The sequence below is a fragment of the Chiroxiphia lanceolata genome, chromosome 17, assembly GCF_009829145.1.
Source record: "Chiroxiphia lanceolata isolate bChiLan1 chromosome 17, bChiLan1.pri, whole genome shotgun sequence".
Classification (NCBI taxonomy): domain Eukaryota; kingdom Metazoa; phylum Chordata; class Aves; order Passeriformes; family Pipridae; genus Chiroxiphia; species Chiroxiphia lanceolata.
Window position 1 is genome coordinate 4,298,766 of NC_045653.1, and position 22,289 is coordinate 4,321,054.

General features: G+C 42.2%; 1 protein-coding gene across 2 annotated transcripts in view; it reads right to left on the bottom strand.

The window, feature by feature from the left end:
• Positions 1-22,289, bottom strand: part of PREX1 (phosphatidylinositol-3,4,5-trisphosphate dependent Rac exchange factor 1) — a 146,781-nt gene that overhangs the window by 38,976 nt on the left and 85,516 nt on the right. For both annotated transcript variants that reach the window (XM_032704963.1, XM_032704961.1), the window contains exons 8-16: positions 19,888-20,003; positions 18,794-18,943; positions 14,715-14,862; positions 11,065-11,165; positions 8,896-8,999; positions 8,172-8,221; positions 3,902-3,977; positions 1,713-1,785; positions 293-435 (exon numbers count right to left, since the gene is read on the bottom strand). In XM_032704963.1, the coding sequence (XP_032560854.1) occupies positions 293-435; positions 1,713-1,785; positions 3,902-3,977; positions 8,172-8,221; positions 8,896-8,999; positions 11,065-11,165; positions 14,715-14,862; positions 18,794-18,943; positions 19,888-20,003 (961 nt within the window). The remainder of the gene's footprint in view (positions 1-292; positions 436-1,712; positions 1,786-3,901; positions 3,978-8,171; positions 8,222-8,895; positions 9,000-11,064; positions 11,166-14,714; positions 14,863-18,793; positions 18,944-19,887; positions 20,004-22,289) is intronic.

A 22,289-nucleotide genomic window follows, 5' to 3' on the forward strand; every position in this document is an offset into this window, starting at 1 on the left:
AGGGCATATTCATATGGCTTAGACTGCAATGCCCTGAAATATCTGTGTCCTTATGAACCTTTCAACTTTCACCTGAAGCTACCTCACATATAAGGGTATTTAAACTGTGTTTAAACTTGATCTCTCCCAAGACAGTAGTGCCCATTACTTTTTCCTCCACCACGTCAACACTCTGGTGCCTGCTCAGACATCTCCATCTCCCAGCTCACTTCCAGACTCTCACAAGGACTTCTTGGGCAGAGTGCACTGGATGAAACAGAAACATCAAGGTTTACATTAACATATTTCTTACCAGAAGATTCTTTCCCAGGATGTTTTCCACGAGCTTGAAGTCATTACGTAACTGTTTGCCCTTGGAACTGGTTCCCTCCATCTCCTCATCGGCATAAAAGCGGAAATATAAGGATTCATCCTTAAATTCACTTTTCTCCAGGACTTGAAACAATATTTATGAAATACATGCGTGCATTTACCCAGAAAAAGAAAGAGAGAAACAAAAAAGAAAGTTAAAGGAAATCCTAAATACTTCCCCAGTCTTCACAGAGCACAGACCAGATGCATCCCTATCAGTCAGCTACTCAGCTCTGTATTTTTATGCTAATGCTGTATTTTAGGGCAATGCTTTTCTTCACAGTGCACAGTAGTTCCTGACATGATGTGACCTCCCTGGCACACAGAATGTATATAAAATGCAAAAAATCCTCTTGGAAGGAAGATGCTTCTCAAAACTTCATGCTCCTTTCCCACATCAAAATGAATACAGTAAAACTACAAGAGGAGCAAAGAGGAGTAAAGTGGCTGCTTAAAAGCACCTATGATGCCCACACAGAATAAGGTTCTTCAACCTAAAAAAAAAAAAATGAGAGGGAAATGAGATCTATAAAATTCTGGAAGGTGTGAAAAAGTTCTTTACCACTTTCTCAAATACAAGATCTGGGAGCTACAAATAAAATCAACAAGTGAGGAGTAACTTCTTCATTCAATGTGTACTTAGGCAAAGGTCTTCCTTGGCAAAGGACATTAAGAATGCCAGAAGTTTGCAAGGGCTCAAACCAGACCAAATTCTTTTAAAAAAAACCCCAATTATTCTTACATTCTTATCAAGTACTGTGCAAATTCTCAATTACTTATTTACATTAATTTGCTCTCAAAACCACCATGCAAAACACAGTGAGCAAATGTTATCTATGACTAAAATAACGTCTCATTGGACAAACTACGTCTACTCTTAGGACTTGTATGTGCTCTTTGATACTGATACAGAGGTGATTTGTTTACTTTCCCCCATTTGAGGACGGATGATGCCTAACTTGGCAATCTGGCACTTCCAATTTGGAAGCCTCAGCACTGAGGATTGTGCTTGTTGTCCAAGAGGCAAGAATAAGGCAATTTTACTTTGTACCTGACATTTCTTGGGATATTTCAGGACAGTACTTGGCTTGTGCATTGGTCTGATAGCTCTGGAAGTGATGCAGTGAAAAAAAAAATGTCCCTTGTAGCTTGTCTAATCCCTTCAGCACTGCCCATAGCTGTCAGCCAGGGGATTCACTTGGGGAGGTACGAGGCTTAGACATGATGTGTAACCTCAAAGGCTGTTCTAGAAGGACCTGCTGCCTGCAGTTGTGTCCACAGAATGTTTGGCCTAGAAAAGCCAACCTGCCTGAAGTAAGAGCTTCTTTACTTGGCTGGGGGAAGCAATTTTGGTGCATTACCATGATGCATGAAGCCGTTATTGCAGAGTCCCACACCCAGAGCCACAGCTTCCTCCCGAGTCTGACAGTCTCCCTGGAAACAAGAGGACAAATATTACATCTGAGACAACTTTCTAAGCTAAATCATTCCCCCTTCCCCACCACACAGCTTGTGGCTCTGAAATTAGCAGGATGGTCTCTGCAGGGAACAATAGCAAGAAATTAAAATAGGTATCCCACTGCCCAAACCCTGTTCGTTCCTACAGACAGCATCTCTCCCTCCTACAGGAACCAGGAGGAGGAGGATCAGGATTGGGGAAAACAGTTGTTTAACTCACAAAAGGATACAATTCTATTTCAATGTAAAGACTTTTTATTTGCAATGACAGTGTTGGACTTCAGGACCCATTAGCCACAGACAATAAAACTCCTTCTTGACAGAGAAGCTGAGAGATCTTGAGAGAGAAAAACCTGAGTAAAGCCAGCATGTGTGAACTCCAAAGGTCAGACAGGTTAAAACTGCAGTGGCATTGTTTGCTTACACAGCAAAGGCTTTAGTTTCTCAGTACCTGAAGCCTTGAGTGTAGCCATTCAAAACAACTTCCAAAGGTGACTTGCAAATTTACAAATTTCCCTGAAGTGGCAGCATTAAGCTTTGCACCCAGAACTCGGTTAAATACAAGAATTGCTTAGTTATTTCTATGTCTAATTTGCAAACACAGTTGTACTTTTTAGGCAAACAAATATGTTCTAAATAGTGCTGATAAAAACCAGGTGTTACTACTGGTCTTACAAACATTGGTGACACTGGTCCCTTGATGTGGGATGACCAGTGGCCCTGCCCCAAAGGGGCTCCAGGGAACCCAGGGTCTGGTACCCCAGTGGGGGCAGTGGGTCAGCTCATTCCAGCAGGGAGGGCACCTCCTGCTTCGGCAAGAGGAGCAACTTCAGTGCATTGCTTCCCGTCCTACCAACTTAGAAGCTGTATCCTACACAAATAACACACCTTCTTTTCTCCCCTCCATCTGGAGAACTAAGGCTCTCACATCAGGGCAACAAACTGACTTTGTTTTAAGGAACCAAGAGCCCTCTTATCTTGTCAGCAGGACATCAGTCCTACTTCAAGTCCTGCTAAGGAGAGCCTTAGCAAATGCTGGCAAAGAACATTGCTGTAGTGTAAAGGTACTATTTAAATACAGGATAAAACAGGATCAGCTGTTGCCAATCAGCAGCACTACTGGCTTTTGCTGAAGAGGCTTTCTGAGAGCAGAAAAGGCACAACATTTACAAATTAAGACTTAAATACTGTTGTCTTGGTAGAAAAAGGATCAAGGCAGTTCTGAAGGAACTACATGGCTATGTAATCACACAAGGAAAGCCAAGAAAATAGCTTTAATAAACCTTTAGTTTAACTTTAACTATAAACTTTGAATCTTCATAAATTTTCCCTCATTTTCAACGTCTTGTCATGGGACAATTCTCAACTCTCTCTTTGTGTTACTTTATGGGATAAATGGGTTGTTTATTTTGCAGAGGCTGGGATTTAAAGTCTAATTTATTCTTTCAACTATAAATAAACTGGAGGAGAAATGCCTTCTAATGTTACCATCTTAAACCCTTAGGAATCTACTTTTGTCCTAGGCAACAAAATCATTGTGTAGGAAGGCTCTAAACCAGACTTGACTATTCCTGGTGACATTACCTTGGCCTCAAAACATTCCCCTAACAAAACAACCCACTCTCCCTTCAGGTGGCTTTACACTATCAAAGTTACATTTTGAATTCCTCAAGCTACACACTCTTCTCTGTAATTACAAGGTGAACGTGGGGCAACTACAATTTCTAAAGGCAATGGTGCACTTGTTGGTGTAAAACTCCAGATTCATTTTTCAATAATATTTTACTAGACTGAATGAGATCAACATTAGATTAGATGTCTTCCCAAAATCACAAGAAATACAAAACATCCCCCCATGAATAGCCAGTTCACCACTCCTAGGGCTAGCAAAGGACTTCCTCTTTATGTTGCCAAATAACAAACTTTCACCAAATGAACAGTAACAGAAGACATAAGATTATAAATTCAGAGAATCAGAATATGTTTAATTATGTTGTAATATCCTCTAGATAAATATGTTTTATTTACTTTGAAACAGAACTGAAAAATTAAGCTCCTTATCAAAGATAGCACTACCTGAAACTGTTCTTACCTGTGCAATAAGCCAGTCCACCAGTTTACTTGCAGGGATTACTGATTTGTAGGTCTTTAGGTGGTAGTCACGGTCTCTAATTAAGGAAGAGAATTCAGGGAAAATCAGGACAAAAAGGTATACATTTCTTTTGTACTCTAAACCTATATACACTGTTGTGACCTACTATTAGTAAGCAGCAGACATCCTTTTTCTCTAGAAGAAAGGCATAAGTTTTAAACATTTCTAACAACCTGAATTAGGAAGATACTTCAGATCAACACAGAGCAGCGGTATTTCAAATTTCTCTGGATGTTGTTTCAAGCCATCTTCAGGGAGCTCACATTCCTGCCAGAGGTGACCAGGAGATTCTTTTCACAGATGTCCTGAGCTGCTGCTGTAACTCGGGTTTGAATACTGCCACCATGAGTTCTGCTAAAAATCACATTCTTCTGGTTGGAAATCACCTTTCTGATTTCCATCTGAAATCCATTCATGGCCAGCTTACATCTTTTGGCTCAGTGCCAGTTCCACCTACAACCCTCAACAGTTCTTCTCTGGTGTTTACCCACCAACCTGTTCATAGACAGGGACCCTCCTACACACCCCCTGAGGCTCACAGAACTCGGCACTTTCATGCCAGGAGAGATTTTCCTGATTGCCCACACTTGTTCAGATTTTACTTCCTTTAGTAAAACATCACATAGTGGCCAGACACAAATAGGGTACCCAGTGTCCTTTTCTGGTATTAGATGGTTTCAGTCGCTGTAAATAAGAAAAGAAGTGTTGTGTTTGGGTCTTGTAACACAACTGGCACCCACTCACCCCCAGCCTTGTAGGCAGCAGCACTGCTCCTGGAAGAAGGAAAAGGAACCCTATTGTAACGACGCTTTTTTGCAGTTTTCTTCCATTCCTCTTCTCAGAGCCATGGAGATAATTGATGTTTTTAAGTCTTCTGTGAAATACTTCTAAAGAATTTTGATACAAATATAAGAGGGCTGTGTGGCTCAGGACATTGGGCTCTAACACCTTTCACCTCCAAGGTCACTGCATTTAATCCAGCTCATAAGAGAAGAAAAGCCATTTTAAGGCTGTTTATTGGCCCATGTGAAATAAGTTTCGTGGTCTTGATCCAGTTCCTAGTTCCACATCACAAAAGCCATTTCCACAATTAATTTGCATTAATTGGCTCCCTCTCGTTGAGAGCCTCAGTAGAGAGGCCAAGTGCTGAACGGGCTATGAGGAATTAATTCCTCTCTCACTCTTGGGGGTGGTCCTTCCATTGGAAGCTTGGGCTCCACTGGCATGACTGTGGGAGGAAACTTTCACAGCCACTGGGACTGTTTCACAGTCCGGATGTTTCCATACGGCAGCTCAAGAGAAGATTTTATTCTTCAGTTCTGCCAAATCAACCTCCTCTTCCATTAGCACCACACTACCTGATATTTCCCTTTTTCTACAAGTCTAATATCCAAGCACCATCTCAAGTCCATCCTACTCATGTTCCTTTTACTAATCATCCACAGACAGAAATACGATGTGACTGGCTGCTGTAAATAAACACAGCAGAAATGCCTGTGTGTTTGCAGAATGCAGGGTGTGAGAAATTAGAAAGGGAAGCAGGACTTTGAGAGCTTGGAAAAAACCCAACAAAACATGACAGCATTTCCAGAAATACGTATAACGTGTCCTCAGAACAAAAGCTTTCCTCCTCGTGCTTCCACGCAGTTTTCAGCTTGTCTTCCAGTAAAGTGCTAAACCCAGCACAAAGCTGTGGGAGTTTTCTGGGCAGTTTTTCCCCTCTCACACTCTTATCTTGAGAAAATGTGCTTTTGAAATGTCAGAACAATAAAGGAAAATATTAAAATATTGAGTACTAATGACTAGGGGTTTCCAGATTGTGAGAAGCAACTCCCAACATTTTCATACAGATGCTGACAGAGTTTTGAATTAGCTGCCATCAGTTTTGGTCCAAAGCCCAGTCCTTCCCTGCTTGCAGTTAAATGCTGATCAAGATCAATGTTTCAACATTAGTTCACTGGCTCTTCTCCCCATTTCAATCCAGCCTGAACAGGAGTAGAGAATGTTATCCAGAACCAGGAGCTGCAGGTGAATAGTCAATATAGAGGTGGGAACCACTCAAATTTTGGCAGAACCTTGCTGCCTCACAGAAACTAAAGGAATATTCTTCACAGGGTCCAGCCCAATGATGGGCTGAAGTACTGTCATGCAGATGCAGAAGTGGGAAGAAGTTCTGCCACCTCACAACGTCCCCAAAGTACATCAGAGACATATTCAGAATATCTCTCATCTAAGATTTTTCAAAATGTTTTACTTTTTATATTTCAAGCCCCAAAGGAGTGTGATTTGTTTCCAGTGGGGTATATCATCTTGCCCTCAAAGTGCAAGAGTGTCAGAGTTTACTTAATGAAAAATATAAAGGCAAAGGCTACATGGAAACTCTAAGGTTTCCAGGGAAGGTGACTAAGCAAAATTGTGTCCCAAGGTTGTGAAGAAAATATTTTAATTTTGAGTTTACTATTCCTCCAGATCCTCCTGGCATATGTATCTGCTACTCCAAGCAGCTTTGCCAATTTTCCATCAGGAAAGTTGCACCAGGAAAGCCACCATGGGTGCAGGGATCAGATGCCAGATAAAGCAGTGTCCCAAAGGCACAGCACAAAGCAAAGGGCTTTGCCCAACTAACTTGGCTGAAAGTAACCCCTCTAGGCTAATGTCAGGCTTGCCAGAGGCAAAGAGGCAAAAAGACAGGATGAGAAGACAAAGGGATGAGAGCCTGGGAGATTCAGGAAAGAGAAAATGAGAATGGCAGGAAGAAGAGCCTAAACATACCAGGAATTCAGTCCATTCAGAAGGATCCTAAAACTTCTGAGAGTCTGCTACTGTTCATTGGTCACACACAGTTTAGAGTCATGATGTCACCAGCACAGACTGATCCTGATCTGAGAAGATTCTCCAGCTGGGAAGTTATTACAAAAATAGCACATTGATAAAACACCACAAGGTGGGCCTATGGGGGTTACTTGGTCCTTGTTGATTCCCTAAAGCATTAGACTAGGTCCACTTCAGTTTGTGGGTACCCTGAGGTCAGGAACATTTTTTTGAGCTTCACTTACCATTGTTTCTACTCTGGATGTGAATTGCCATGTTCAGGGGTGAAATGTGTATGTGCAGATACACACCTGAATCTCCAGAACCATTTTGCCCACCACTGGCAGCATCATGCCTTCCTGCTCCCTCCATACCCCTCAGGCTGAGTGAAATCTTGCAGAATAGTTACTCTGGGAAAAAAACCCAGAGGTCTAATCATATAAATTTATGACTGATGAACTGTAACTACCTTAGCAGCCTCCTTTTAGCATGACAGTGGTATCTCTCAGCGAAACATCTGTTGTGCAACCCATGATCAAGAGGTCAGTTTTGTTGAATTTGGGACTCCAGCCATCTCCACTAAAGCATTTTTTTTCTTCCTCATCAATGTTTTATTTATAAAAATGAAGTTCTCCTAAGTGAAAATGCCTAATTTTCCAACATAAACACTAAACAGAACACCTACACAGTTCAGGGTGGTTTCCATTACAGGCCAGAAATGTTCATCTGATGTAACAGTAAGGAAACAACATCTGAAAATCACCTCCTGGGACCTGGGAAGAGAGTCACCTCACACTTGCAGACTATCTCAGTTCTTCAGCACCTTTTTATACAGAGCCAAGTTCTGAAGATTCCACCCAAAACTTTCAGGGCTTCTTTAAATTACAGCTTCAGGTTTTATTCCACTTCAGACTGGGTTTTGTTTGATTAGGGTGCTCTAAATGACAGAATCCTTGCACCACACTGGAATCTGTTTACATCACGTCAGCATCTGTTGACATTTTCTATAACCCAAATAATACAGCAGCTACAATCACACCACACAATCTGCCCTGAATCAGAGTCACTTATTAATCACACCCACTACAGTCACAGAAAATGCCCAAGTAAACAAACCAAGGTGTGTCCTGCTAGGAGCTCTCCTGAGCAGCAGAGGGGCCGTGTCAGGAGCACTATAATCACACACAACCTCTCACTCCCCCAGAACCCCCCAGTCCCAACATCCTCCAGCCTCAGTACAACTACACAGCTCAGCTGTGGAGATGGAAGGGCAGCAAAAGAGCCAAGAAAATGCAGAAAATCACTGTTTATAATAAGAAACAAGAAAGATTTCAACAGTAGCAGGTCATCCTTTTCAAGGCAGGTAATAAATAAAAGGGGAGCATGAAGGGGAACTTACTTCACCACTGGAGTGTAGAGGCAGTGCAGGCGGCAGTAGAGCCTCACCCCCTGAAGAAGGGAAGATGTGGGGTGTTAGCAGCTTTTTCCTTTTCAAAGAAATACTGACTAGCTAAAGCTAAAAAAACCTGGACACTGATGTCTCTACTCAGTTGGAATTATCTAGTCATTAACTGATATTCAAAACAGTTCCCTTATCCTCTCTGTCAAACATTCTTTCTTCTTTCCCTGCCTCCAACAGCCAAAAATCTTTTATCTCTAGTCACCTCCATTCCAACATTTTCTCCATTAATGCTTCCTCACAACTAACCCATTAACCAATGTCCATAAGAAAAAAAATCAAACTTATTAAAAGGTATGTAGGCAAATACAGAACTCATCTGACAGACAGTTATTAGGAACAGCAGTTAAATATTGACCTCTTCTATCTCCCTGAGCCATAATGCCCAGATTTGCAGCAGACATGCTGTGTTACTGCCTACTGTTTTAAGACTTTTTGTAACTTTGTTAGGAGTGCAATTAGCAGTCTTGGGTGTAGTCACAACTGTATTGTTATTCACTGCTAATCTCCCTAAAGTGAATGTCTCCTATAGCATTGGGCTGGACAGGCTAACACAGATCAGCAGCACTGGGGACCTCTTGTACAGCAGGGCAGTGACATCCAGAGGCACAGCAAACTTCTTGATGCAGATCATGAGGTTCCAGCCAAGAATGATAATACAAACCTTGGACATGATGTCCTCCAATTCACTTCTTGGCTTGTAGGTTCCATCATCGTAGCGAAATCTGTACATCACCTGCTCGTTCTTAAACTGGTGCTTATCTGAAACTAGAACATCAACATGACAATCAAAGTCAGTCTTCTCTTTCCCCCCACCATGTTCTTCATAGGCCAGTTAGTACTGAGATACCAACTAAGCATTCACTGGTGTCTGTAATTTTCGGAAGAGTATGTATTATGTACCCTACAGAAATGCCATTATTCCCAGCTTAATTTAAAGGAGACTAGTTCCAACAATACAGAGAAGGAGGGAGAAATCTGGAGAAGAGCAGGTAAGGTGGGATAGCTTAGTCACTGCAATCTTCCCAAAACTATGGCCAATCTGTGTGCTGGAGCACCCTTGAATATTTTGGATGCAGCCTTTGATGAACTGAGAGAAAATATGGATTTACAGTATTTAAGATTTAATCTTACTCAAGTCCGATTAACCTGAGAAAACTGGCTCCACTGGGTGACTGAGAACAATCTTCTATGGCCCTGCTTCTCAGGCAGGCTGGGGGGGGTTTCACCTGACAGTAATGTTCTCCCAAGTTAAAAAAAAAAGATAAAAGAAACTTCATAATGCAGAATGGGGGTAAGGGCTGCATTATGGTGCTTATATTTTCAGTTCTTGCTACATTAGGAGACACACATTGGGATAGTTTCATGTTAATGATTTATCAAAATCTCAAGGGATATTCCCTTAAGTAAATGCAGCATGACAAATACCTTCCAATGTCTAACAGTAACTGTCATTGAAGACACTTACATCAGGAACTCTGCACAACTTTGAACTGTAAAATTGTGTTTAGAGAAAAAGAACACTGATTAAAGTGTCAAAGTATGAATTTATGGCAAGGTAAACAGTCATCATGAAATAACAAGCCTCAAGAGAGCTTTTTTTCACCAGCATATGTGCACATTCAGAATGTAGGCAAGTCAGGCTGTGAGTGTCAAAGAGCATTCCTCATCCAAAGAGGGATTCCCATACTGGAGCCAGAGTGTTCCAGTTCTCCAAAACCACAGTTAGGGCCAAGCACTCAAAAGTGTTCAGTGCTTTTGAGCTCGTGCTCAAAACTCTTTAAAGTCTCAATGTGCCTGAAAGTTTGTCTTGGTACCCGTGCATGAAGGACTAAGGGACTGCTTACAATAGAGTTCTCTATGTGTTAATTAAAAGAAGATAACAGGCATAATTTCTTAACAGTGTTATTGTTACCTGAAAGACAAGTCTGTGGTGCTGAGTAACCAAGAGGTTAAAGCAAGACTGGCCTAATTAAATGCCTCCCCTATTTAAATTGGTTTCCAAGAGACTACAAAAATGTAGAGCAGTGGTGACTTAACACCCATCTACAGTATTCCTTTGATGTGCATTTTGCAGCTAAACTCACCTGAATGCTGAAATTGGGGTATTTGGTGTTTAACTAAAATAGGACTATGTTACTCTGTCTGCATAAAGTGGGAGAAATCTGAATTTAAACAATGCAATCTGGAGGAGGACCTTTTAGTAGAAATGCAGATAGCACAGACAATTTTCAAGCAAGTATCCTTTAGTCATGTAGCACTTTTGGATGCTCTATCCTTCTCTTCTAAAACACCCCTCACCACAACACTTCAAGGTGGGTGAGATGAACAAATATGGTCTCTCACTATTTTAAAGAGACGCTCTTGCCAAATGAGCTGGAAACACAAACCCTCCATCATCTCCTTCCTTCTGTGATGAGCAGGCTCATTAGAATGACCCATCCCCTGGAGCCCCATTCCAAAAGAGCACTGCTCCACTCTCCTCTGGGTTGCTGATGTCTCACTGTGCAAACCTGTGTTTATGGACTGCTACAGATTTTCAAACACACATAGTACAAAGCAATGTACACCTGATATAGTCCCCAAGTAAGATGTTGCAGAGAAATCAAGCAACTGCAGACATAAATATTTTCAGGATACCAAATAAGTCCTGGTTTTGTGGCGTATATTTTCCCACTCATTAATCCCCAAAATCATTAAACATTTAGAGGATTTGAAGGGTATGGCACATGAAAGTATCTGAACATCATGTGAACAGCTAGGGACAATTTTCCACCCCCGTTTCCAGGGCACTACTGAAATCTGACATCTCTTTATGGCACAGCACACTCACCATGATGAATGATTCCATTTTCCAGCAGTGCCTGCCCCAGGTTGACCCCTTCCTCTGGTTTGCTTATCTCTCCAATCTCCGTGAGCCAGGACACAAACTCGCTGCAAAGGGGAGCAGAACAAACACTGAGCTCTGGGTGTCAGCAGGGACCTGCCCTGCAATCATCAGCCAGCCATGGAGACTCTCTCCTTGGAGCAAGTGTGAAAACTGTTGCCAGCAATGGTACCTCTACATGGTTTGGTTTCCTCCATTTCTGGAGGAAATGCTCTGCAGAAGATCCAGACCTTCCCCACCATTCCCCTCAGCTCATAGTTAGTGTGCAAACAAAAGGAAAGACAACCTGGCTGGATCTATAAAGATGCTGCAAATCCTTATTTTATGGACCAGTCCAGACATCCGTGAGGAAAAAGGAAAGCAAGATTAACTGATGACCTTACAAACAACTGCAACAGTAGGGTATCCTCACTTCCCAGCTACTTCTTTCCAAGCTACCCCTCTCCAAGCAGTGTTTGTGGTTTGACTTAGTTACACATGCTCATCTTTCTTCACTGGGTCTGATTTCTGCCCCCAGCCCTGTGGTGTGACTGCATTGGTTTTAATGGAATCACAGTAGGACTTAGGACAGAAGATCCAACCTGCTGAATTCAAGCACAGAGCAGTAACAGACAGCACAAGTCCCACTGACATGTTAATTTAAGGTCATTTTCTGGAGGTGGTGCCTGGCAGATACATACATCATGCTTCTAATTTATAGACAAGAGATGCTAAGTCTGTCTGCTCATGCAGCACGAAACAAAACCTCTCTCTGGTGAGGGGCAGAGTGAGAGGTGAGAGGCCCATATGGGCAAAATAAAAGCCAAAAATTGATAGATATGTAGGATGTTACTCATTAGAAACAGTAAGTACAAAAAACTACCATGGCAAGCCTGATGAATCCAGCCCTGTCAGAGCCCCAGGGGACTGAGCTGTTTGCCAGGTTAATTAGCAATTATACTAGAAATGTGTTAAAGTCATAGAGAAGAACAAAAGGAGTATATGAAAGTAGAGCAACATATGGGAAATGTGAGTTCAATAAAACACTTGGGTGCTTGCCAACGTGCAGAGTGTTGCTGCTTAGCAAAGCCAGTATCCAGGTCTCTGCTTGTGGGCTCTGAATGAAGTATTTTTAGTCTCTTCATATTTATCAGTGCTGACTCATCTAAGCTGTAGGTAGTATTTGCATTTTTTTCTTCAGAATAACAAAAAAAGCTTCAGGACTGAAAACTTTAGTTTGCTGAGGGGCTACTCTGTAGCTGTCATGGTGTAGAAAAAGCAGCAGAATCTATTCAGCTATGCCAGGGGAATCCCATGGAAACCAGCAGAGTTTTGTAAAACTCCCAAAGCCACAGTAGTGATGAGTCAGACTCTGTCTCCTAAGGAAAGCTCATTCTCAATTTCCCAGTGATTCAGAAGTGTTTCTAGAAGTATTTAAAAGCTGAAACAGAATATAAACTGCAGAGGGAGGAGAAGTAAGAATGACCCTCCACCCTCACTACTGAGGACACAAGGCAGACACGCTGTGCAGGGCCCCAGCACGGCCCTGCTGCCACTGCCCACAGCCACGGGGGATGCCCAGGGGATGTCCAGGGTCTCTACAGTTCCCCACAGGCAGTTTATAGCACTTAAAAAGTTGCTCAAAACTTCAGTGGAAGCTGCCCCGTTAGCTTTCCTGCTGCTTCTATTTGGAACTGTGTCTCTGGAGTTTATCTGGAATGTAAATGTAAGGCAGTCTTCTTAAAGTCTGAAACGGTGAGCAGAAGAAAGGAAAATAACTGAGCAGTATTCTCACAGCCCTGGAGCTTCCCAGCCATGGGATGGTTTTCTTAAGAGCTACTCTAAGACTACTATGACATTTGACTCCGAAGCAAAATCAGTAACCATTTGCTCTGAAGGCTTTGTAAGCCCTGAAAAGTGCATGATCCAGAAACATTTCAAGAAGTTCTTAAGGAACATGCCAGACTGTTTCTAAAAAATCGTCAACTCAAAGACTGGATGGCAAAGCTTGATTTGTTTTCTCATCTTGTCCTTAACAGCTCTCCAGGAAAACTGAGCATCTTCTCTTCCCAGTGCTGCCATGCAAGTTAGGACACCATCTCCCAGTTATTAGTGACTCCCTTAGGTAGGAGCATCTGCAAAAAACCCCAGGTCACAGCCAATATGCATTGTCCAGGGAAAGCTCTGGGAATGATACAAAATCTGCCAGTCATGACTGGAATGCACTCATTGAGTTGCACTCAACTTCCCAGGACTGTACCAACAAGTGACTGCTGAAAAGATATCAGCAGAGTTATTTGCTGGGGTAAAGCTGGAACATCACAAGAAATAATCCTTTTGTCAGAGATCAGGATACCTGTAGGTATCTCAGTCTGGGCTCAGTTAGCCATAGGCAAAGTTAGGTCAGGTCCTCACTACTGGAAGGTAGGTGGCTGTCAAGCAAACTGAGGGCACTGAGCAGGACAGACTGTAAGAAAACAGACATTTCAAAAGCAGAAGGAGTAGCAGGAAATCCTGGATAAGACTTGAAAGTAAGTAAAATATCAAGGAATCTACAACAGACTCATACATAACAGCACTGGAAGAACACAAGTTCCTGATCTGGTACTTATTGCTGCATGGAAAATGGGAAACGCCCTATCAGATCTAAAAGGTTTCACTTTTAATCCAAGATCACCTGGGAGGGTGGGGACATGTGTGTGAAGAACTAAAAGGCAACTGATTCTCCAAAAATCAAGATTTTTTTTTTTCTAGCTGAAGTATCACCAGTCCATGCTCCCAGCCTGCCTCCTGTCAGGCAGGGAGACATTTCCACCCCCTGTACACGGGGAATGCTGCTGCAAACTGCCCTGGGGAGACCAGGGGAGGGAAGGGAAATGAGTGGATACTCTGCCTCTTGGAACTCTTTTTCTCCCACAGCTGATCATTTCAATCATGAGCAGCTGAAGTGGAAAAGTCTTCTCAGGTCAGCAGCTCCTGTGTCTCCCCATGTGCCAGGCAGGACATTCCCCCACTGCTGCCATTTCCAGCTGCTGACTGGTCGCCCACAGGGTCTCTCCTCTGCTGCCTCACACACGTCACCCCTCAGAATTAGTCATTATTTTGTAATATCTAGCCTGAATCAAGGAGGGTTTTTCCAGCCAATACAGTCCTATACTTCTAACAAACATATCAGGTCACCTGATGCACAAAATTTCTGTTTGTTACACTGACAGAAAGGAAATTGCTAAATTCAACCCTGAGACTTGCACAGCTCTGCTGGATTTAAACATCACCTGGAAAGCACTGGTTTTATACACAAGAGGACACAGGTTAGGCCACCTACAGCCTCAAGCTTGTGGGAGATGAGGGTTTTTTCCTCACTCCTTTTGCTGCCCTGCAGCAGCTGTTCTTGAGTTACTGTACAACAGTGAGCTGTCACATGGTGTAATGTGCATGGTGTAAAGCAGAAACCAATGGTTAATTTTAATAAATCACAACTGTAATGGGGCTTAGGGCTTTTTTAATGAAGCTGCACCAAAACACATCTGATCTGACGTCACAATGCCATCCCCAGAATATCCAGTCCATTATTTTAATTGGCATGAAAGGACCTTTTCAGTCAAAATGCCACTTACTTGCCAAGAAAGCACTTGGGAACAGTACTTAATTTTCTCCTCCTGTCTTTGATAAGGTTCACTTTCTTGCTCATCATCATTTGGTAGAGCTTCTCTCCCTTCTCCGCAATCATGACATATGCATCCCTCTCCATTCCCAGTTTCAAACCTGGAATACAAAGCAGAAATTCCTTTAGATCTTTAACATCAGATAAAGCATTTGCTCAAAGCCAACAGCAAAAAACGGCAGAAACACAAAAATTAACTGACTTATTTTCCATTTAAGGGGGAAATTAGGTCATTTTTTATCTGGGTACAAAACTGTCATTGGTGAGTTTAGCACCACGGAGACGCAGCTTTTCTTCTCCATTTTAAAAAGCAGCTTTTAACTTGTGGGCTGGGGCAACTCCAAGCACCAACACAGGCTGGGAGGAAAATGGATTGAGAGCAGCCCTGGGAGAAGGCTCAGGGGGTGCTGGTGGGTGAGAGGCTGGATGTGCCCCATCCATGTGCACTGGGCTGATCCCACAGCGTGGGCAGCAGGGGAGGGGGGGATTCTGCCCCTCTGGCCCCTCAGGTGAGACCCCACCTGCAGAGCTGCCTCCAGCCCTGGGGGCCCAGCACAGGAACAACATGGAGCTGCTGGAGAGAGTCCAGGGAAGGCCATGGAGATGCTCTGAGGGCTGGAGCCCCTCTGCTCTGGAGCCAGGCTGGGAGAGCTGGTGGGGGGGGGGGGGTGTTTCACCTGGAGAAGAGAAGCTTCAGGGAGACCTGAGTGCCCCTTCCAGTGCCTAAAGGGGCTCCAAGAGAGCTGGAGAGGGACTGTGGACAAGTGTATGTATTGGTAGGACAAGGGGGAATGACTTTAAACTGAAGAGGGAAGGCTTATATTGGATAGTAGGAAGAAATTCTTCCCTGTGAGGGTGGTGAGGACCCGGCACAGGCTGTCCAGAGAAGCTGTGGCTGCCCCATCCCTGAGTGTCCAAGGCCAGGTTGGACAGGGCTTGGAGCAACCTGGGCTAGTGGATGGTGTCCCTGCCCCTGGGGGACTGGAACTACATGGCCTTTAAGGTCACTTCCAATCCAAACAATTCTCTGATTCTGTGATTCTCAACCTTCTCAAACTGATTTCCTGTTGCAAGTTCACCTGTGAACCTGAAATAACTTCAAGCATAAGACTTGTTAAAGGCATCTGGATGTTTGAAAGAGCAGAAGACTTTCTGAGTGTTCTATTACTTGAAGCCAAAAATACAAACTGCTGAAATCAAATTCACATCTGTGAATAAATCAAAACTAGAGAGGAACATTATTTTCTTATCCTTTCTTAATTAGCCTTTTTACTAATACCTTTAGGCTAAAAATAGAGTTTGACAATCCTATTACCCAGTCATTGAAAGAAATATTGCATGATTTAAAGAATAAAAGATAATTGGATATAAAGAACATTTCACATTCACTTTGTATGAGTTCCCACACAGCTCATGTTAACTTGAAAACTGCTACAGGCAGGAGGACGATTTCTGAAAACAGCAGGTGTCTACATTACAACTATCCTCATAACTGGCATTTTCTGGCCCTCTTCCCTTTAGATTTGCAAATTGCTTTAGGAGGACAACACATGACAAAAGCTGTTTTGCTGCTGTAGATGTTTTGTCTTTTCTAGTCCAAACACATAGCTTAATCTTCTGGCAAAGTTACTCCAGAATTTGTACATCTGGGCAACTCTGGAGTCCAAAACAGAGGCACAGATTGTAGGCAATGCCAAGACCGGTCTGAAAACAGGCAGTCTGAAGTGGTCCTGTACTTATGTGCCTAATTTTTACAGAGATGGACACCAGGCAGAATTTAAGTGATCAGTGTAAGGCTACAAAAGGAAACCTGTACGTTTTTTAGGAAGAGGAGTTCATCCTAACTGCAGATAAATCTTGTTGTTTTATGGCAAGATACTGAAATGAATCAACAATCTTCTGAGCCCCCAGAGCTGCTTTCTAGCTTTTTGAAAACACTTAATGCATTTGTTTTAGAGGCTCGAAATGCACATTCCAGAAATTAGACTTGCACAACATTTTGTCATTCAAATACAGTATCTCCTTTATGTGTCCATTATCTGGCTACAGGTTTTGGCTCCACAACCCCCCTGGCTTATTGCCATTATTCTTCCATCCTCTTCTCCCCCAGCACTGGTCCAACTCACTGTGAATGCTGCACGTGGAGCTCAGGCTAATTCACAACGTGGACTCGTGACATGTCCTGTGTAACAGGACATGTTCCCTGCTGCTCTCACATCCCCGAATTCCTGAGGCTCCCCCATGGAAATGGCACCCTGGAATGCACATTCTACCCAACTCATCCTACAGAAACGGGAATCTCACCAAGCTTTCTAATCCAAACACTGATAACTATATGACTCTGCAAGTACTCTGATCCAAAGGATATTTTCCAATAAAGCCTGGAATCTCTGTCAGAATATCTGTGCTTATCCCCAATGCCTGTCATCAGCTGCATCATAAAACTATACGACAAGAAGCATCAGAAAACCTGCTCTTCCTGGCCAATGTTGCATGGAAAACCTTGAGAAACCTTCTATTCATGAACAGGTCTTTTCCCTTCCTTTATTTCAGTCACCTCCCCACATTCTCCAGCAAGGCCCATGTTTAAATATGGTCTGTTTTTCAAGTCCTTTCTTTTTACTGCTTATTGAACCATCTCTTCCCTCACACACCTTACTTGACACATGGGAAAACCCACAGGACGCTGTGACCTCCCAAAGCACAAACTCACTGTGAAATGGAGACTCACTGCATCTCTTAGAGAGACAATTTAGCACTCTGAGGGTAAAAGTAAGAGCCAAGCAATGTAATTTATTAAAAAATATATAACTTGGAAGATCAGGATCCTTTCAGTAGATCAATGAGGATAAAACAAAACTGATTTTCCATGTTGCCTTCAGGTAGTTCTTTCAATTTACACCATGCCCAACCTACATTTGCTATTATCAGAAGGTGTATTGGGGTTTATATCTGACAAAGTAGGTTATAAATGTTTTATAATCTATGGTAACAACACTGTAATGTGCTTTGAGTTTAGCAAAGTAGATGGAAAGTATTGTAGCATAAAATGAGTCATTACATCTTTAATGTAGCTGTGTGTGCAGAGAGGGGAACTACTTCTAAAGGTCCACTTATTTTAAGACATTTTTAATGTCTTAAAATGAGTGGAATTTTCTCTGGCGATGAGCTATTATTGTACCCACAGAGCAAACAGGGCAACAGGTTCACTTGGGAAGGATAGTTCTGACTTTTAAAGGAACCCAGAACTTTTATCACACCCGATTCTTGGTTTTGTGAGCTTGTTTCTATTGTAGGACACTATTTCAAGGTAGGACACTGTTTCAAGATAAAAAGTTACAGATAAAAGTAACAAGTATCTGCATCCCTTTGCCATTGTTCCCAGTCTAAGTGCAGTGTCTCACAGAACCACACGCTGGTTGGGGTTGGAAGGGACCTTAAAGCTCATCTTGTTCCACCCCCTGCCATGGGCAGGGACACCTTCCCCCAGACCAGGATGCTCCAAGCCCTGTCCAACCTGGCCTTGGACACTTCCAGAGGCTGGGATTTCTAGGGTTCTTCTCCAGGGACTGTCCCATTGAAAGATCATGAAGGCCAAGTTTGTGAGAATGGGTTTGTCTCACTTCATCGGGAAACAGGCTGCAAGCTGGAGTTTCTTCTTTCCTTTTACTGAGAAATACAATACAATTTAATCTTCTTTACAAATAAAAGACCAACAAATTAGAAGACCAAAAAATTAAATTGATTAGATGTAATATTTTCACAGCAATTCAATTCACCAAAGAAATTGGCTCTGGTAAATGAAAATATTGGATAAATTTACTGACACAAGTCCATAAAAACCCCAAAGTACACATTCAGAAATATTTGTTCTCAATTCCTGTTCTTTGTCATTAAGGATAGGCTCTAATTCTGCCCGTGGAGGAACAAGTGCAAGCTTTTCTCTTTCTCTCAGATCCGTCTACATGCATACACATTTCTCCTTTGCACACGGATTCGTTCAGTGCAGTACAAAACCCACCATCCACTTACTCTCTCTCTGCTCCCTTTCCTTGATTATGGCATCCAGCCATTTCTGTTTGTCTTCTGCAGTCTTGGCCATGCAGACAAACCACTTGTTTTTGGCTGTGTTGTGTATCTTCCAGCCGTTTGTCACCGTGTAGCCGTTGCTGTGATAATCTGCTGCAAGAGGCCAAAGCACAAAGCACAGGGTGAACAGAAGGTTCTGCTCCTTCCACCAACCCGGGGGGGACACGGTCGGTAAAACTGCCTCCTGTGAAGAGCTGGATTTCTGAGGTGTTCTCCCTGACTGCCCATGGGACCTGCACTGCTCACCCCTCTGGAAGCACAAGTGTCAAAAGGCTGCTCAAACTGACTGAATGCTTCAGTCCTAAGGGTGACACTTGATGATTTCACCTCAGAAGAAGAACTAAAGTCTTTTAAATACAATGACATCGGTGAAAAAGTTCATGATGTTTGTTCAGGTTATTTGTTCTGAGTTTTCTGGGGACACACTAACTTCTTGCACTGTAAGGACTTTTGTCCACAGGACATGGAAACTCTTTAGGTGTCAGCTGTTTAAAGGACCTAATATTAATTCCTAACTTTTTACAACAGGAGCAGGGGCTGGTGTGGATGAAATCAGAAAGCCACCCAGTCTTCCTGCCTGTGTCAGGACACAAGAATCAAAACACAACTGCCATTCCCACACTTTGCTCATGGCCACATTCCACGCTACTGATTTGATGCTAAGACTAATATTTAGTAACATTCTAAATGAGAAGAAGATCCAGAAGATCTATTATTATAGCTGTAATGGCTTAAGATGTAAGAAAATAAAGGATGGAATGGAGATAAAAGTATCTTTTATTAAATTAACTTGGATAAGGAGTAAAAATAGACAAGCTTCTGCAAACTTTTCATAAGGTCATTTCAGAATGAAGGACTAGTGCCTGAAAGCACGTCCAGTCTTTCAACCTTATAAGTTGGTCCAATAATGAAGGCACCACAAGTTCCATAGATTACTTCAGATTTCATTAAAGGAGATGGACAAGGACTTCTGCACCAACTTCCAACACAAGATCTAAACTTACTGTGTTGTTAAAGGACAATATTTGGTCTCTTACCTGTTCCATCTTCCACATTCTCTACCTCCATGACTTCTGTATTTATTCGGCCCCTGAAGATATAAAGGGACCCGTTGATTGACTTTGTCCTTTTAGATGTTTTTTTCCCAGTAACTCTGCAATTAGGATTTAGACTGTTAGCAACACATAAGCAAACAGTGTAACATGTATATTAACAAAGCAGTCTGAGGTATGACTGTTAAAAGATGATTCCAATGCAGTGGTTGGTGGTATTTGACACGATCTCTGATTTTAAATAACTGGAATACTCAATCAGCAGACAAAGGTAAGGGTGCACCAGTGTCAGTACAGTAATAACAAGCTTATTGTGCCAGATTATGTGAAGATGGGGTTGCCTTCAAGGTTTACATTCTTGATGACTGATTGAAATGCCAGGACAACTGAACAGCACATGGCCTTGGGATGACAACTGCAGTATCCCTGACACCACCTTACATTTGCCTCCTTGGTTTGCCTAAAGCTTTGATCAATTTGTGGTGTGTACCAAGCTTCAAATATGGAATGAACCACGTAAAGAGGCCAGTGTCACATGGCCTGTCATGTGTGTTACCTGTCACTGTATGGGAAACTCCTGCTGTGGCAATTTTGCACCCAAGTTTACACTCCTATCCATAAGCTTTATGGTGTCTCTTGAAGTTTCTTGTAAAAAATTCAGGAAAGCACTTTTTCATTGTTAGTTATACTCTGATTTTTACATCTAGAACAGGTTTAAAACTATCCAAGTGACACCTGCTGAGCTTTAATATCCAAGAACAACCCCGCTATGTGAACCAAAACACAACTGGTCAATGGTCATTAGGAGGTGGCAGATGTCCAAACTCTGGTCAGTGAAGGGAATGCTGGGGCAACTTGCCAGGAGCTCACAAGATTCAAAGAATATTGCAATTAAAAACAGCAGGGGAGAAAATTCCTTGTCAGAGTTAAATACCTATGATAAACTGAGGTAAGAGGAGAATCACCAAGTTTTCCCAAACATTTTTTTTCTTTTACAACTAGCTTGAGTGACAAATGCACGTTTGGTGATGACCACATATTTACATCCAATCAGGCTGACAGGGACTGAGATCTTGGAGCTGCTGGATCATTTCCTAAAGATGGCTGTGGAAGTCAAAAGAAAAGCTGTCCTGGCAGCCCTAGGGAAACCCTTTAAACACTCAGCTTATTTCCCCACATGAAACATATTGTTCCTGACATCAGGATTCAATTTAAACAGCAGTCTGTGATCCTGCTAAAAACAAAAATGCAATACTCAGCCCTGAAAATCTATGTCATCAGTTTGCCAGACTTCCCCAAGCTTCTGCAGAAAGAGTGATTGCAGTCTTAGAGCTAAAATCACAGATCTAATTCCAGTTCTAAACAGAGCTTACGTTGGTCTCGACAACACTACTCCTAACTTACAATATTGTGAAAAAATCTGATGTCCAGATTCGAATGCTGCATTGACTACTTATCAAAGATTGAGGCCTGAATTCTGCTTCCAGCGATTTCTACAAGTTAGTACAGTACAAGTGAGATGAGAACCAAGTTATTCAATCCCAAATAGGAACAGACAGACAGTTTTTGGGGGGGTTAAGGTTTTTTAAAGCTGTGTCCCACTAACATGTCACTGTTTGTCAAGCAGCCACTGGGCACAACAGCATGAAGTAAAAGACACTGATTTCCATCCTGGACTAATTATAAATAGCAGCTAGACAGCAGAAATATCCAAAATTAAAGTCATTCAGTGATCTAAATATATCTTTTACATTAGGCAATTCCCAGCAGACTTAATGAAATATTATGCTTTTTAATGGAAATCAGATTCTGAACATCCATCAGTTCAAGCTGCACTGTCAGACAAAGATAAACAATATTGATCCCTTGGGAAAACCCAAGTGTTACACCAGCCTCCTCCAGAATGAAGCCAAATGACAGAGGAGCTCGGTAATATCTCCTGCCCAAAAAGAAAGTTCTGCTTAAAAGGCAGTAGAACACTTTGTTTTCTAAATCTTAGTATTCTGGGAAAACTGCCTGGCCAGTGCTGGAGCCAGGCTGACCTGAACTACAAACAGGACTAGAAAAACAGCTTCAAAGAGCTCCGAAGAAGAAAAAGATTAGTATCAAATTAACTGTTTGGGGTTTTTTTAAGGAATAGTTTTCTGTTATAAAACACACAAATTTCTGAACTCTGTTTCACATAGAAGTTTTCATTTTGACAAATCTGGTAAAGTGTCCAAATGAAATGTGTCCTCTCCCTTACTTCATTTCAGAGTTAGAATGCTTCAGGTAGATAACATTAAAAGCCATATAAGACCGAATGGTGTAAATGTTTCTAAATTTAATTCAAACATATTTCATTCTAATAATTTCTAATGTAGATGTCACCTAATAATTTGTATTTA